The sequence below is a fragment of the Zonotrichia albicollis genome, chromosome 3 (assembly GCF_047830755.1).
Source record: "Zonotrichia albicollis isolate bZonAlb1 chromosome 3, bZonAlb1.hap1, whole genome shotgun sequence".
In the NCBI taxonomy this organism is placed as follows: domain Eukaryota; kingdom Metazoa; phylum Chordata; class Aves; order Passeriformes; family Passerellidae; genus Zonotrichia; species Zonotrichia albicollis.
In genome coordinates, this window is record NC_133821.1 from 31,764,039 (window position 1) to 31,779,639 (window position 15,601).

Below are 15,601 nucleotides of genomic sequence, written 5' to 3' on the forward strand. Positions count from 1 at the left end.
CTATGGTGTGTTTAAGAACAGAATCCAGAATGCTGATTGGAGTCAGATATGATGCTGCAATAAAATGTTAAGAGTTTTTCTCCATGCATCTATGGTGGGATTAATCTGTTTAGCTTTAGACCTCTTACCAAAGAATTTCTTTCCCTTGGTGTCTGAAGGGCTCCATATGTGTGGAGCAATGGAAGGAGCTCCAGGATGGTTCTTCACAGGTACTTTCTGAAGATGCCTACTGCTACCATTGATAATGTAGAGACCTTGGGGGGAGCCTTCACTCCTAGCTGAGTGCCCCGTTCTTAAGAATTTGCATCAGGAGTTTAGGGCTTCTACTATAATCTAACCTGAATTTTGTTTAATCTATGAACCTAGACGCACAAAGTGATATTTGTTCTTCATGTCATGTATCTAATTACTATTCTCTGTGCTGTGACAGAGACATTTTGGAAGTATTCTCTGGAAAATTCCCTCATCTTCATACGCAGTCTGAGTGCCGCTGTCCTGGAAGTCACCCCCGGGTACACCCTTTGATACAGAGGTACTGCATCCCTAATGGTGCAGATGATACCACTAATGACAGGGTGCTGAGGCTGGATGCAGAAGCCCACCCTCTCCACTACATCAATGATAATGACATTGGGACCGCTTGGATTTCATCTGTGTTTGCTAATACTGCAGGTCTGGATCGTGGTGTTTCAATCACAATAGATTTACAAAATGGACAGTATCAGGTAATGGGAAGATGCCGTTTGCCATTTATTGAAACAAAACTAAGAAAAGATTTTTATAGATATTGCGTTGCAATTTTGAGGATATTCAAACCTTATGCTTTAAAATGTTATCCTTAGAGGACCACGAAGAAAGATTCCTTTATTGGCATGTAACAGTGCAAAAGGCAACAAAATGCATTATGGTTCTCAGCATTCTCTTTTGATGTGCCTGTTTTAACCAGCAGCAATCTAGAGTAGAAACACAAGAGTTGATCCTGTGTGAAGGCACCAATATTTGGAAACTGATTGTTGTCTCTTAACTCCACTTTTGTAAATTTCAACTTTTATTTTAATTTATATTAAAACTTAAGGTGCTTGTTTTGTACCTGCTGGTAGAAAACTGCAGATAAATGAAATTTAATGTATCAAATGCACATTGACATATTAGAGGGTGTTTCTGTTTGTAGATGTTCTGGAGGTGATAGATTATCCTCCCAAGGAATATGTGGGAGGAAAGGAGAAAATAAGCAGGTGTAGTTATTGAAGAGGCCATATTGCTCCTAAGCCTCCACTAGGCTCTTGAAGAATGTCAGGATGTCTCGGAAACAGGGACATATCAGAACAGGGGCTGCATTCACAGCAGGGAATTCACCAAAATTCATCAAATTTTCTTTCTGGCCTATTGTTTTTTAATTATTGGTGAGTAGGGAAAGAATATGATGACAGGATTTGGCTATGTATGTAAACATTCGTTGTTTAGTTAAAAGTGATTTTAAATGAATGTGGAACTCTTGACTTTTGCTTATTTGATACACACACTTCTGCTTAAGCAGTATGCTGAGGGAAGTGTTGTTTAAAACAACATTTGATGAGATTCTGAGCTAAAAATATGTAGAATTTAAAAAAAAAACTTACCTGCTGTCAGACAAACAACTTGTTGAATATTTGGCACCACATAGTTACAACTTTCATTTTTACCAAAATAACATGGCTTTAGCAAATTGTGTACCTGACTTTGTAGAGCATTTTCAGTCTTTGAGAAAAAGTAAAGTTCTGATGCAGTAGTTCAGTAGTTGTCTGATAGTGTCTGAGAAATCAAAGAGCTTGTTCAACAAAAAATATTCTCTCTGGCTTTAGTTAGGAATATGTGGGGTGAAATATGGCTACTTCTGCCTATAAGTGGTAAAGCAGACTGTATAGTTACATTAAGAAAAAGGTTTACATTCTCATTGTTTTACAACTTAGCCATTAATATCAGTTCATAAATTTGTTATCTTTTTGTAGGTATTCTATATTATACTGCAGTTCTTTAGCCCACACCCTGAAGCAATAAAAATTGAGAGGAAAAAAAGAGATGATCTAGAATGGGAAGACTGGCAATATTTTGCTAGAAATTGCAGTATTTTTGAAATGGAGAACAATGGATCTCTGGAAAAACCAGATTCTGTCAACTGTCTCCAGATGCATAGGTATGAGTGAGTATTATCTGCATAATACAGATGGTTTGAACAGGTAACATCCTGACACGTTTCACTGCTATGTCCCAATGAGATAGAATCTTTTAATTTGGTACAGTCATTTGTTATGGATTGCTGAATATATTAAAGATCCTAAACATGACCTTTCAACTCAAAATTGCCAAAAAGTCTCCTGTAATTTTTATCAGATTTTAATAATTTGAGTCTGAGTCAATTGATTCCTCTGTTATTTTTGAGGCAGAGTTTCAAAATGTTCCGTGTTAGTGTTTTGATGGCTATTGTCAGTAGAATTGCAGAACACTGAGAGGATAAGTGGAGGAAGGCACTAATATAACATTGTTCTAAACAGTCTAGTAAATATGGAAGTCTACCTTCTGATCTCTGAGAGGGCAACTTGTTTTGAAGCTTAGGAAAGAGGCCAGACTGAAGTACAAAAGCCAGTCATTCAACCCTGCTAGTGTTATGCAATGCATGTAAAAAATGAGTTGAAAATGGTATCTTGAAGCTTTCTCATCTTTCTAAGCAAAAAGTGATATAAAACTCTGGGAGGAGAGGCAAGAAAGATTATTACCATTTAGAAATACGTTGCAAGCCCTTTTACTTTCAATTAACATGTGAAAATTGAAAGCTGTATAATATATAAAATATACATTTACTATATATAGTGTATAACGTACATAATAGTTAATATGTTACCTTATCACACACACATACCTGTGTATGTACACATACATATATATAATTGAAATTTTGCCCCTGCATACATTCAGCTGCATTATTTCTTGCCTGAGTTCAGATGCCAGTCAGTATTAGATTTGTCTAGTACTTGGCTGGAAATCAGTGAGAAAATACTTTTCCAGGTGCTGTAGGTACTTTGCCTTTTTTTTTTCCCCACTTTTTCTACCTTTCTAAGACTTTTCAAGTGTCAGCGTCTTTGTCTGTTCTCCAGGAGTTCAGTATTCTGAGGAGAGGAGCATAAGGTCATTTGAGTTACACCATTCTTCTGGAAAGAAATCTGAGCTTTATTGCTGATCTTTGAAGCAGAGCGTAGAGGAAAATGGAAATATCTTAAGTAAGACAGATGTTTTTGGATAAATAAGTGAGGTGCAATACCTTTTTCAACCCCAAAATATGAATTTGTATAATTTTAAAAAAGAGCAGAGGAGTTAAATATAGACTGTTTCCATAAATAAATGGACTGTTCTCTAAGCAACACAGTTTCTCCCCTTCAATTAAAATGTAAATGATGATAGGAAATTATATGAATGAATAATTTTTGGGTACAGCTGATATACAGAAAGCTTTAAGTGATAAGACATATATTGGTGAATATTCTGTGTGCTTAAAGAGGAGCTGCTGTTGGAACAAAGCCCCAAATTTATGTCAGCAGTGTAACAGAGTTCCCTGGAGGATTTTATTGTAAAACAAAACTTGTTTCTCTCTCTTTCTTTCATACCCACAAACTTGTAGCTGCCAAGACATGTCCAGATTGTCTGTCCAGGATTTAGACACCAGTGTCCTTGTGTCCTAGTGGTCTATCTAGGATTCCCTGGATTTACATGGAAGACAAATGACCTTGGTTTTGAAATCCTTACTGTAACTTGATGGTTCTTGTTTTGGTGATCACATGCTAGTACTGAATGGACTCTCTTTTGTGTCCTTTAGGAAATGAAAGTGATTAAGGTTTTTGTTTCTCCATCCTGTATCACCTATGGAAGTTAGGAGTTGCTCACTGTCCTTTATCCCCGTATCAGAGGCTTGAATCTTTGCTTAGTCTGAATATTGGCTGCCCCTTATTTTAGAATCTCCTTTGTTTTCCTGAGAAACTGCATGTAGAGGCCCTAAAATCTTGATGCTTATCTAGTTGCCATCAGCCTTACAGTCTTTCTGCTGTTCCTTCTGATGCTTCCATACCAACATGGTGTTATCTGCCATTTGTACCTGTCTAAGCATTTCCATTACAGTTCTATACGACATGGAAAAAATATACTTTATTTAGTTATCTGTGGAGGGAAAGAGAAGGCATAATCACCCAGAAAAACGGATATATTCCACTGAGATTTTTGTGAAGCACTGAACTGGATTAGGAACTCAGGAAATTCAAAGATCCTTCATGAAGACAGAAGAGCTTGGCTCAGCAGACCTAGCCTAACTAGAAATCTCATCTTTCAAAAACTGACATATTTTCAAGTGACATTTTTTGAGTGTTGCATGTCAGGTGCCAGGTGATTACGTGATAATGTAATACCTATTTTTAATGATCCCATGTAGGTGTGCAAATCAGCAGACATTCTTTTCTCTTCCAGAGGCTAAACTCTGCCTAGTACATAGACCAACGTGACATAATTCGTACCAAGTTGTGCAAACGTGCACTTTGTATCTACTTGTTTACTCAGTTTTACTTGAATTCTCAGGACTGTCCTTCCCCTTCCTGGGCTCAAAAATGTGGTTTTATTCTCAGTCTTACTGCTTTCCATTACATTATCTTGTCCTTCACTTGCTGGAAGGTAGCATGTGTTTCTAACCATATCATCAGAGGAGCTGATAATATCGTCCCGTGACTCTGGAATTCAAAATATAACAATTGTTTCTGTATTTTTTTTAAAGTGTTTAGCAGGTGTATTACTAACAACATAAGCCTATTAATTATTGTGTTAGTTGACTGAATGTTTTCCTTATGTGGTTCAAGTCTAGTTTGTGTTTCTCAAGGACAGTGTGTTAAATCTCTTGAAAATGTGTGCAGGTGACACTGTATCAATCACACTTTAATCATATTTTGAAGTTGCCTGGTAAAGGCTTTACTTTTAATTGGAAATTTTGGGTCTGGAGAAGAGCATGGTAGTTTAACAGACAAAACAGTCATATAGAGAACATTTTTTTTCCCCATCTTGAATTCTGGTGACTGGAAATCCACTGACATAGGAATTTTTACTCAGAAAGCATGAAACTACCATTTACAGTTGAGACCCTGTCTGAGAAACAGTATGTTAGGGGCTAGAATCTGTAAAATATGTAATATTTTGCGTTTAATTTGTTTTCCTCTCTATTTAAACAGCTTTACACCGTATTCTCGTGGTAATCTAACTTTCAGCGTTCTTACCCCGGAACCAAATCACCGACCTGGTTACAATGATTTTTATAATACTCCATCTATTCAAGAATTTGTAAAAGCTACACAAGTGAGGATTCATCTCCGTGGCCAGTATCACACTAGTGAACCTTGGGTAAATTTTAGGCACAGGTACTATGGAGTTAATGAAGTTACAGTCAGTGGAAGGTAAGTGTTATGTGATTCTTCCCACATCCAGCACTGTCTCTGTTACTCTGCATGGCATATAGGGACCTGCCTAAAATTTGATCAACTTGTTTTGCTTTTACATCTATGATTGAGAAAGGAATTTGGTCTGAAGCAGTATATCAAGTTGGAAATGACTGGTGTACTGTTTTGTAAAACTGTTTGCTCACATTTTTTTTTACAATTAATTATACTTATTACACAAATCTGTCAAAAGCAATCCTTTCCTTGGAATTACCAATGCCTCTAAGCAAAGGCTTATGTCTGAAACAATGGCTTGTGCTTTATTTCAGTTAGTCTTCCAAGCTGTAGATTCCCAGACATGGCAATTTTAGCAGTCAGTGCAGAGCTTTTCCTTTGTTTTAGTTGGAGTTTTCCTTTCAAAATTGGGTAGCCGTCAGTAAAACTGTTGTACTATCTGTGACTGACAACTTTATTGTATATGATAAGTGTGCTGTCTTGTGAAGGGACTAATTATGCCCTGGAAATAATATGCAAATTTGGCAATGAAATAGTTTCCAAGAAGCATATGGTGCAGATTTGTAAGTATTGTTATTCCTGAAATTATATTGGTAGCTTTCATTTTGAGAGAAAGTGCCCTGTTAGAAGTCTTGTTTACTTTAAAATTTTCTATCTTATTAATATATTTTGATTATTGATTTAGATGTATTATGATAATGCGTTTACTAAAACAGCTTTACATTGTGATGATGTTACAGTAAAATAATTTCAGCTGTAGTTTGCAAAGCTGTGTCATGCCTCCAGAAGAGCAGCCTTGCAGGTAGAGTGGTATGGTTATTGACTATTAATTAAGACCCTATACAGATTTTATTTTAGTAAGAATTGGAAATTTTAATAGACATAAAATGGGTTAAAATTCAGACTTATTCCTGATGTGGTTAAGATTTCTTGAAAAACTAGAGCCACACTGGAAGTTTTTAATATTGATGAATAATTGTAATTTATTTAATAAAAGCTTACATATCAATGTTACACACTGAAATACAGTTTTCATCACATATCATATAAGGCAAGAGTAGCTCTACTACATGCTGGTTCTTACTTTCTTCAAAAGCAATTGTTGATGCTTAAAAATATATTGAGTGAAGTAATCTTTTGTAGTTTACTGCACCTAAGAACATTCTCTTCAGTGACATTTATTTGTTCTTAATAAGGAACCAGGCTATGTAATACACAAATTTGACTTTGTGACTGTGTAATATGTTTTTGCACAGATGTGCTTTCATGTTCTAACTTTTGACACCACCTATTGTTCTTTCAGGTGTAATTGCCATGGCCATGCTGATGATTGTGACACAACTGTGAAACCATACAGGTGCCTGTGTGTCAAGGAAAGCTATACAGAAGGAAATAATGTGAGTCTCATCTTCGTCTGTCTGTGCCATCTCTGCAGCCTCAGCACTGGAATTTCAGACCTGGGAAAGAGTGTGTGTTAGTATGAGTGTGTTAGTGTATGTGTGTGTTAATGTATGTGTGTGTTAGTGTATGTGTGTGTTAGTGTAGGCCTGTCTTTCAGAGGGAAATTTTCTGTGGCAGATTTGTATCAATTAAGGTAAAAGATGTATTCCACTCTCCACCCTCACCAAAAGCCATTCCACCACAGACCATCAGGAGTGTTGTGTTCAGGGATTTGACTTTTTGTTAGAGATTATGCCACTTTCAAACATTAGATGTAAACCTGAGATTAGACTGTGAGCATCTAATAAAGATTGTCTCTGCCTGCTGTAGCAAGTAGCAAGAGTCCTGTAGGGTGAAGGTACTATCCATGGTAATTTTAGTCTGCTCCTGTGGACTCCAGACCTATTCAATAGGTGGGATGCAGTAAGCAAAGTCCTGGAGTTCAGCTTCCAATTTAGTTTCATTTGAAAGGAAACAAAGAGTTCAAGTGATCAATAATGCAATCCAAAGCACCGCAAATGCAAAATTATAATTTTCATTTGTAATTCTAACAGTTTTATAATTCTTGGCCATGAAAGAACCAAAGTGGATTTGATTACTGTAAGTCATAGTATTCTAGATAAATACGTGGAGGAGAGCTCAATGGTACCACTTTCCAGTAATTTCATGCAGCCTTTGCTTGTCTTAGGAAGCTGTTCGCATACAACTTCGCAAAAGCAGAGCCGTGATGTATGAGTAAAAAAAAAAACTTGCTCAAAGAAAAGATTCCCTAGATTAATTATTTATCTCAAAAGAAAAAAAAAAGGAAAAAAAGTTGAGGTTAAGAAAAAATGAGCTACATCAAAGGAATGAATCCCTCAATCTCACTGAGTGTTAGATTTCCATTGTGAGTACATGATGTACTCCTTGCTACATTTATGCCTTTTGGAAGTAGCCTTTCTAAAAATTAAGAAGGGGTTATATGGAGTAGCAACAGCAGTAGCAACGGGGAGACTAATCACACATCAAAAAAAGCCCCAAGCAGTCTGTGCTTGCAGGAGCAGAGTTAGGAGAGGTAGCCTCAGAGCATTTGATACCATGCTCGTGATTGTGTGAAAGATTCTAGTAAAATTTCATAGGGGTTTTAAGTTTTCCCATTTCTTAAGCAGAAGTGTAGGATATCCAGTCTAAATGGGACTTGAACCGAAATTGCAAGTTTTTAGATGAGTCAAATCAGAAAAAAAAATTCAAGCTGACATTGTCCCTTTAATTAGAACACACATTGTGAAATGTTACTTTGTAAGGATTAATTATAAATATTTAATAAGATCTGGAAGTTCACCAAGCACTCTTGCAAGACTTATGCTACCTTGTGAAAACAAACCAAATACATTTTAATGATGTATCTGCCTTATCAGATATTTCCTGTCAATGTTAATGGGTTGTTCCACTGGGTGTCACATCTTTGATTTGGCATATATGCATTGTAACTATAATTGAAGTACTTGAATTAACTGTATTAATTCAGAGTACAATAAGGATGTTGTTCAATTATTTTTCTCATTCTTTAATAACCATGTCAGTATCTATTAAATATGAAATAAAATAGCAGTAGTAATAAAATAGAATTAGTATTTTGAAATATGTCACTAACTACTTTGAATTTTATCAAAGATTTATATGGAATCCAAACAGCCTAAAGATTTTAATTTTAATTTTTTTTCTTTTTCTTTTCTTTTTCTTTTTTGTTTTTTTTTGTAAGGCTAACACTTAAAAGTCCATCCTGATTTTTGATTGTCACGGGCAATGATAAAACTGTCGGATAGATTTACACCTGTTTATTTAGCTCCCATCATAATGAATTAGGAACTGTAAAAATAAATGTATTTATTTATTTATTTATTTATTTGTTTGTTTGTTTAAGTAAGCATTTGGTGAAGCAAATTTCCATATATAACTTTTTTGGTAGAGAAAAAGAAAATATTTTTGAGAAGAAATAGCACTATCAGCAAGCAGGTTTTTTTTTAACTGAAGTTTTGTATTAGCAGAGGAAGTCGCCACAACTGAAGGACTATAAGAAAATTTTTTGCTTTAGGATGGGTTTTTTCAATGTCTTTTACTAGAAATCAGAGATCATTGAAAAGCTTTTTACATATGGCAGAGTGTGTCCTTGTCAGATTTACACTTAATACAACTAAAATTACTGTCTTGAATTTATCTGGCATTTACATCTGGCTAGCTGTTGGGTAGTAAAGCAATACCAGAAATGAAAAATCTGCGTAAGTATTACAAATAGAAATCTTAGTTTAGGTATTTGCATCACTATATTATGAAATCTGACATACCAAATGGATTTTTTTTCTTGAGTTCCATTTTGGTGAAGAATCATGTTGAAATATGTTCCTATGAAATCTGAGATGATGAGAAGAAGGGGTTGCTTAAGAATGATTTGTGAATGTTGAGGGGCCAGATTATGAAAAAAGAGGAAATTAATCCTCACTAAGCTTGTATCTCATTTTCTGAAAAAAATGTTCAGCTTCTTCATTTACAAATTGTTCTCTAAATGCCTTGGGTCCAGCTTTGGAAGTTAGCTCTTCCTTTTACAAATGGAAACTGAGGGGCCGAGAGTGGAGTCCAGATTTTGGTAATGTTTGTATGCAAAGATTAGCTTTTAGACTCGAGGAAAAGTATGTTCAAAAACTTCCCAAGCTGTGACATGACGAGCTGGACACAGCCCATGAAAGAGCAATGGAGTCAAGCAAGGTTAGCCTTGCATTGCAACCTCAGAGCCTCTTTTAAATCAACTGTATGGAACTTAGTAGAGAAAGGTAATGTCAAAATATATAGGAATAAGTATAGAAATTATAATAGAAAAGAAAATTTAAAATAAATAAAGCGACTCTGAGAAACGCTTGAGAAGATATGAATGGAAGTGAGAGAATGACTGGATGCAGTAAAGGTTTCAGGTCTTCAGAGTTTTCCATAATGGTTTTAAACATCTGAGGTCTGAAAACTGGATATGTCATACCTTGTGTTATCAAGAATTGAATAAGTAAGATGTTTCATACTGTTACAGAAGAATCTATGTAAACCTTAGTTAAAGGTCAGTCTATATCATGTTAGATGTTGGAATTAATTATAAATAGTACATGAGGAGCTGTAAATATTAACTACAGTATACTAATAACAGAGTTCTCACTTGCAGAAACAAGTAAGCCAGCAAAAAATGCAATTTTTGGTACATGGAGCTTTGGGATGGAACCCCATAAGACACCTTTCATTTCTATTCTGTCTTCTTTGGTCTCTTGGAGTCACTTAGTGTTCTAATTTTGGTTGTGTGTTTTTTTTTTTTTTCCTTTCTCTAGTAAAACCTGGCTTTTAAGTTTAAAAGCTCTTTGATCACTGGGGAGTTGACAAGAGACAGATAGTTCATGTGTTGTCTTGGTAGATATTCAAATGCTGAGGTGAGGGTGCTGGTGAAAGCCAGGAGGAAATCAAAACTGTCTGTAGAGCATGGCAAAGCTATCTGGAATAGATATTCCCTAGAAGCCATATTTATATGGCTAAGGAAATGAAATGGAGTGAAAGCATTGTGGATGGATACAGAAGAGGATCTTGTAGGAAGGAAAGAATTGTATATGATTAATTATCCCATTACAGTTAACACTTAGAGGGCAGCATAAATAAACATGGATGCTATACACAATAGAGCTTTTCAAAGACAAGTCAGCATTTCAAAATGCCTGAGAAGGTGGCATTCTAGCCTCAGTGTCACTTTATCAGATTTTTAAATTGTGTACTTTTGATAACGTGCATTTCAGAAGCATGTGTATAAGTACTGTAGGTGTGTATGTACACTATTTATTGCAACTGAGCTTTCAGAGTGGGCTGTAAACTCCTACATAGGTTACAAAAAGGAAGAAAAGGAATTAATTCCACATAAAATCATATATATATAAAAGAATGCCACTGAGAGGCAAGCAGCAGGATATTTAAAAAGTGTTGGAATAAAAGGTTCTAGTTAATGATGACTTATTGCAAGTTTTAAAGTATTTTTACTGTTGCTGTCTGAAGTATTTCTTTGGATATTTGTTAACTGTTTCTTCAGAGATACTGTCCACAGAATTCTTAGGGCCTGAAAATGAACTTGGTATATAAAGGCTTAGGCTCAAGTCACTAGTGGTACCATAAGTATGCTTTAAGTGATATTTTTTTCCATTTTTTGACACTAGTTATATACAGGATTCTCTGTTGTAAATTTTAGCATAATGGTTATTTTTCTTCTTCCAGTATAATTATTAAGAGAGAAAAAACAGTGCTTATAGGAGTGTACTTTTAAAATTTTAATAATAATTTTAGTAAAAAAACCACATCTTAAATGCATTGTTGGAAATCAGTTTTTAATCATAGTTTTAGACTAATGAATTGGGTCAAATTAGGCTTGGTATTTTGGCCACCTGGCTCCATGTTATGTTTTCTCAGTAAACTTTTCACAGATGGTGAGAAGTTCAGATACTATATATAAGAAGGTGTGCTTATTATTGGACATAAGGAAAACCATATATTTAAGATGTTTTCTGAAGAGCCTAGATGTAACTGAGAATAAGGACATCTGCATGTTTCTGTGTGTTACAGTTACAGAGGAATGTTGGTGTTGTAAATCTACTGCTAGACCTTGCCATGGGCTTCTTGGAAATGTACTTATTCGTTTTCCATGTGGTAGCCAAGAACCAAACCCTAAATCTCTTGATTTGCAATTCTCAACTACTATGTTTGGGATAAATGCAGAGTTTAGATTTGGTGAATGAAGATCTGAAGATGGCAACATGTACATCATAGTGCTACCAAACATGAAAGTTCAGCCCTGGAGGTCTGGAAGTTAAATGCAATTCTTAACCTAATAAAGATGTGACAAACAGCAGGGTGATGTGGGGGTGCAGTGCCCATTTTTATTGCATGCAGGTGTGACAACTACTGGAAAAACAAATGTTTCACACTCATTGCCAACTTCTGAATGATTGCTTTTTTGCCAAGGAGGTTGTAGAGGGGGCAAGTCAATCTCTTCTCCCAAGTAACAAGTGAAGAACAAGGGGAAAGAATCTCAAATTGGGCTAGAGAAGGTTTAGATTGGATATTATGAAAAATTTCTTAAGTTGAAAGGGTTGCCAGGGATTGGAACAGACTACCCAGGAAAAGTGATGGAATCACTGTCCCTGGAAATCTTTAAAAGTGTGTAGATGTGGCTTTCAGGGATGTGGTTTAGTGGTGAACCTGGCAGTGTTGGGTTAATATTTGAACTTGATGATCTTCTTCAAAAGATCAAGTCTTTTCCAAAAGATCCTTTCCAGACCTAGTAATTCTATGATTTTTAAAAGTTTTGTCAAAGTTTTAAAAGTCACACAACAAGAGATGTTTCAAAGAGGCATCTTGCTATGTAATCAGATGCCATCTTTTTCTCATACTCCTTCGTGCCTGTGTGTCATTTAACAATAGGTGCAAGCACAGGTGTGCATAAGTAACTGATCCAAGATTAAATCTGAAATGAGATGATGAATGCTTTCAGCTGCTGTGTGGCTGGCCATGCACAAATGGAAACTCAGGGCTGGCAGGTTGATAGCTATTCCTGCACTGTTTTCCTTTCAAGGAGGACATATTTCCATAGGCATGCTGGGAGGAGGGAGCTGCGTGAGCTGGATAGCTTGGCTGGTAGCTTTTTTCTTTGTTGTGCTTCCCAAGTTGTGCCATGCCTGAATGAAGCCTCTTGTCTCGTGTTGCTGGGTGCTGTGTAATGCTGATTTTTCTCAATGAGGAGAGAGAGGGGACGTGGATGTAAATGAGGGAAGGACTTGAATAGGGTAGAGCTGTGTAACTTGTGAACAGTTATGGTCAAGGTGTTGCCCTTAGTGCACTAAAGTGAGATAATCACAATTAGGCACCAATTGCTCTGATAAACAAAGGCTTGAGTTCAAGGTCTCAAGTGAAACCTTGCTAATTTTCATCCTGAAAACTCCTTTTATCTCTCACTGTGGTGATACTGCGTGGTTTTGGTTTGTTTTTAACAAATTAGAAAAAGATGCAGTTATTATTGCAATCTTATTGCTTACTTTTATTTAGTATTCAAATGAAATTTCACAGATAAATTCTTGTAATTTCATTTTCTCTCCCAAGTGTCTTTTGTTTTCATTTGTGACTGGTCTGCAATTGTTGGACTATCTTAAGCTTATGGTTTTTAATTCAGATTATTTTACACACAAATGATGCTTTTCCAGCACCAGCTGTGAGTGAAACAGTTTAGATATTTAATGCAGTTTCCTGGTTTTCAGTGTATAGGTGATATAGACGTACTAAAAAGTAACAAATAGTTATAATACTACTTGGAATAACAACCCTAAGGAAAGATGAACATGCTTCTCAAGATTAAGAAGGAAGTTACCTGAAAAAGAAAATAGTTGCCCAAATATGTAACAGAAGCAACTAATTTTGAAGCATTTCAATTCCTTCCGAAAGACAGAAATTATGATTGCAATATATTTTGTTTCGTTTGTTTCACTCTCAAGGTCAAATAGTAGTCGTACAAACTACAGTTATTACAGTGGTAGAAACTACAAGAACACTCATTGTTTAAAATGCATCCAAATGTATGGATTAAGTGAATGTCTTCTGTACCTTAAACAAAGCAAGCACTGTTTTGCATCTTTAAAGGTGTAAGTGAATTGGAATCTCAGTACATTGGCCTGTGTTGTGTATCTAAATTCTTAAAATGTTGTTCTTCTGCTCACTTTCCTTGGTACTTTGTTTTTAAAATTATTTGAGAATGTTAAAATAATAATTAAAATGTTGGGTTTGTTATTTCCCTTTGTGCTTTTTCACTTTTTTTCCCAAGCAAAATATTTTTAACATTTAAATTGGGGAAAACACATAGACAAAAATATGAACATAGAGATTGTATTAGTAAACTTGTGAGGTGAAGAAATATTCATGTCTAAGAAGTAGCATTTTCTTTTACTTGTGATTCATTTCAGTGTGATCGCTGTTTGCCGCTGTACAATGACAAGCCTTTCCGTCCAGGTGACCAAGTCCATGCCTATAATTGCAAACCATGTCAGTGTTATGGCCATGCAGAAAGCTGCCACTATGACTTAGCAATGGATCCTTTTCCTCAGGAGCACCACCGAGGCGGTGGTGGAGTTTGTGATAACTGTCAGCACAACACAGCTGGTAAGTCAAAGAGAATGGACTGTTTATTTTACAGCTCCTTTTTGACTAAATCTTGTGTCAGCTGAAATTAGTAATGCTCTATGGCTGACAGTCCAATAAATTCTCATGTATATGTATTTTTAAACCACTCAGATAGTGCAGTAACAACAGTGGTGTCAACTCTTAAGCCATGGGAAAATACTGTAAAATTTAATCCAATCTTGTATAAAAACTTTAATGCAAAACACATTCAAATAAATAATTAAAATATATGGTTTCAAGGCTATTCCTGTTACATGTGCTAGAGCATTTAAATTCAAAATATAATCTTACTGGACCGGTTTAACAAGACAATATCTAAAAAGGTTGTCAAATTTCTCTCTAATGTCAGTTTCTTGCTTATTGAATAAATCTCTTTATTCAATGTTGGTAGTACATTTGAATACTTTAAAAATTCTCTTCTATTTCAATTTTCTTGGCTTTATCTAGTAAAGATAAAGAAAAGTTTTAGGTTCAATTTTTCAAAAAAAAATGTATAGGCATTTGCATGGCACAGCTTTTATATAAGTGTGGTATTATATAACAGATGGAAGTTTAATGGAGTAAAACATAGTTTGTAACAGGTTCATTGTTTCATATGCTCTGGATCACTAAATTGGCAGGTAGAGATGAAAGGTGCATTAAAATGGACGTCCTGAAAATTATAGAATTCTCTCAAAGGAATAGTCTTTAATTTTGAATTATACAGCTAATTTTAATGAATTGGAAGCCATAATGCATAACCTTTCTTTCATGCAGGAAGGAACTGTGAGCTGTGCAAGGATTTCCATTACAGACAAGCAGGTGCAGATCTTTCAGCCACTGATGTTTGCAAACCCTGCGACTGTAATGCAACAGGCACCAAAAATAAAAGCCTCCTGTGTGATAATGTAAGTAGCCTTAATAGAGAAAAAGGAGAAAATGTTTCAATCAGCTGGGTAGACAGCCAGATTTTACAAAGTAATTTCAGATGGTAGCTACTCTATAAGTCCATCCTTTTCAAAATGATAATTGACTTACACCAGACATTTGAAAGCTGGGAAAACAGAGAGGAATTTGAGATGTACTGCTGAAGACTTACTCATCTAGATCAACAACAGACATAAAAGGTGTTGTATGAGTAGTAGTTTTGGGAGGCTACCTCTGCACTCAGTAATGTTAAAACATCTAGGTTTTGAGTGTTTTTGAAGGTCTTCGTACTGTCTTAAAGTTTCTAAAAGGTTTTGAAAATTCAGGCAATAAGCTGAGCCTGAAATGGAACTAAAATTAAGCTACTTTTCCCTATAATAAGACAAGGATTGATCTCCCTTTTAATTTATGAAGTCCATTAAAAATAAAAGAAACCCACAAAGTGATGCTGAGAAGAGAACACCGTCAGCTATGCTTTTAAAGTCAATGGACCTCATTGTCATGCAAGCTGTCTAGTCCAATAATAAATCTATCTGTAACTTTTAAAACATGCATGTTGGAAAAAAACCCAGGAAAAGTGT

At 35.5% G+C, this 15,601-nt stretch overlaps 1 protein-coding gene across 7 annotated transcripts in view; it reads left to right on the top strand.

Annotated features, from left to right (window-relative positions):
- Nucleotides 1-15,601, top strand: part of USH2A (usherin) — a 382,808-nt gene that overhangs the window by 34,619 nt on the left and 332,588 nt on the right. For all 7 annotated transcript variants that reach the window (XM_074537084.1, XM_074537083.1, XM_074537085.1 and 4 more), the window contains exons 6-11: nt 431-725; nt 1,989-2,173; nt 5,238-5,459; nt 6,760-6,853; nt 13,898-14,093; nt 14,871-15,001. In XM_074537084.1, the coding sequence (XP_074393185.1) occupies nt 431-725; nt 1,989-2,173; nt 5,238-5,459; nt 6,760-6,853; nt 13,898-14,093; nt 14,871-15,001 (1,123 nt within the window). The remainder of the gene's footprint in view (nt 1-430; nt 726-1,988; nt 2,174-5,237; nt 5,460-6,759; nt 6,854-13,897; nt 14,094-14,870; nt 15,002-15,601) is intronic.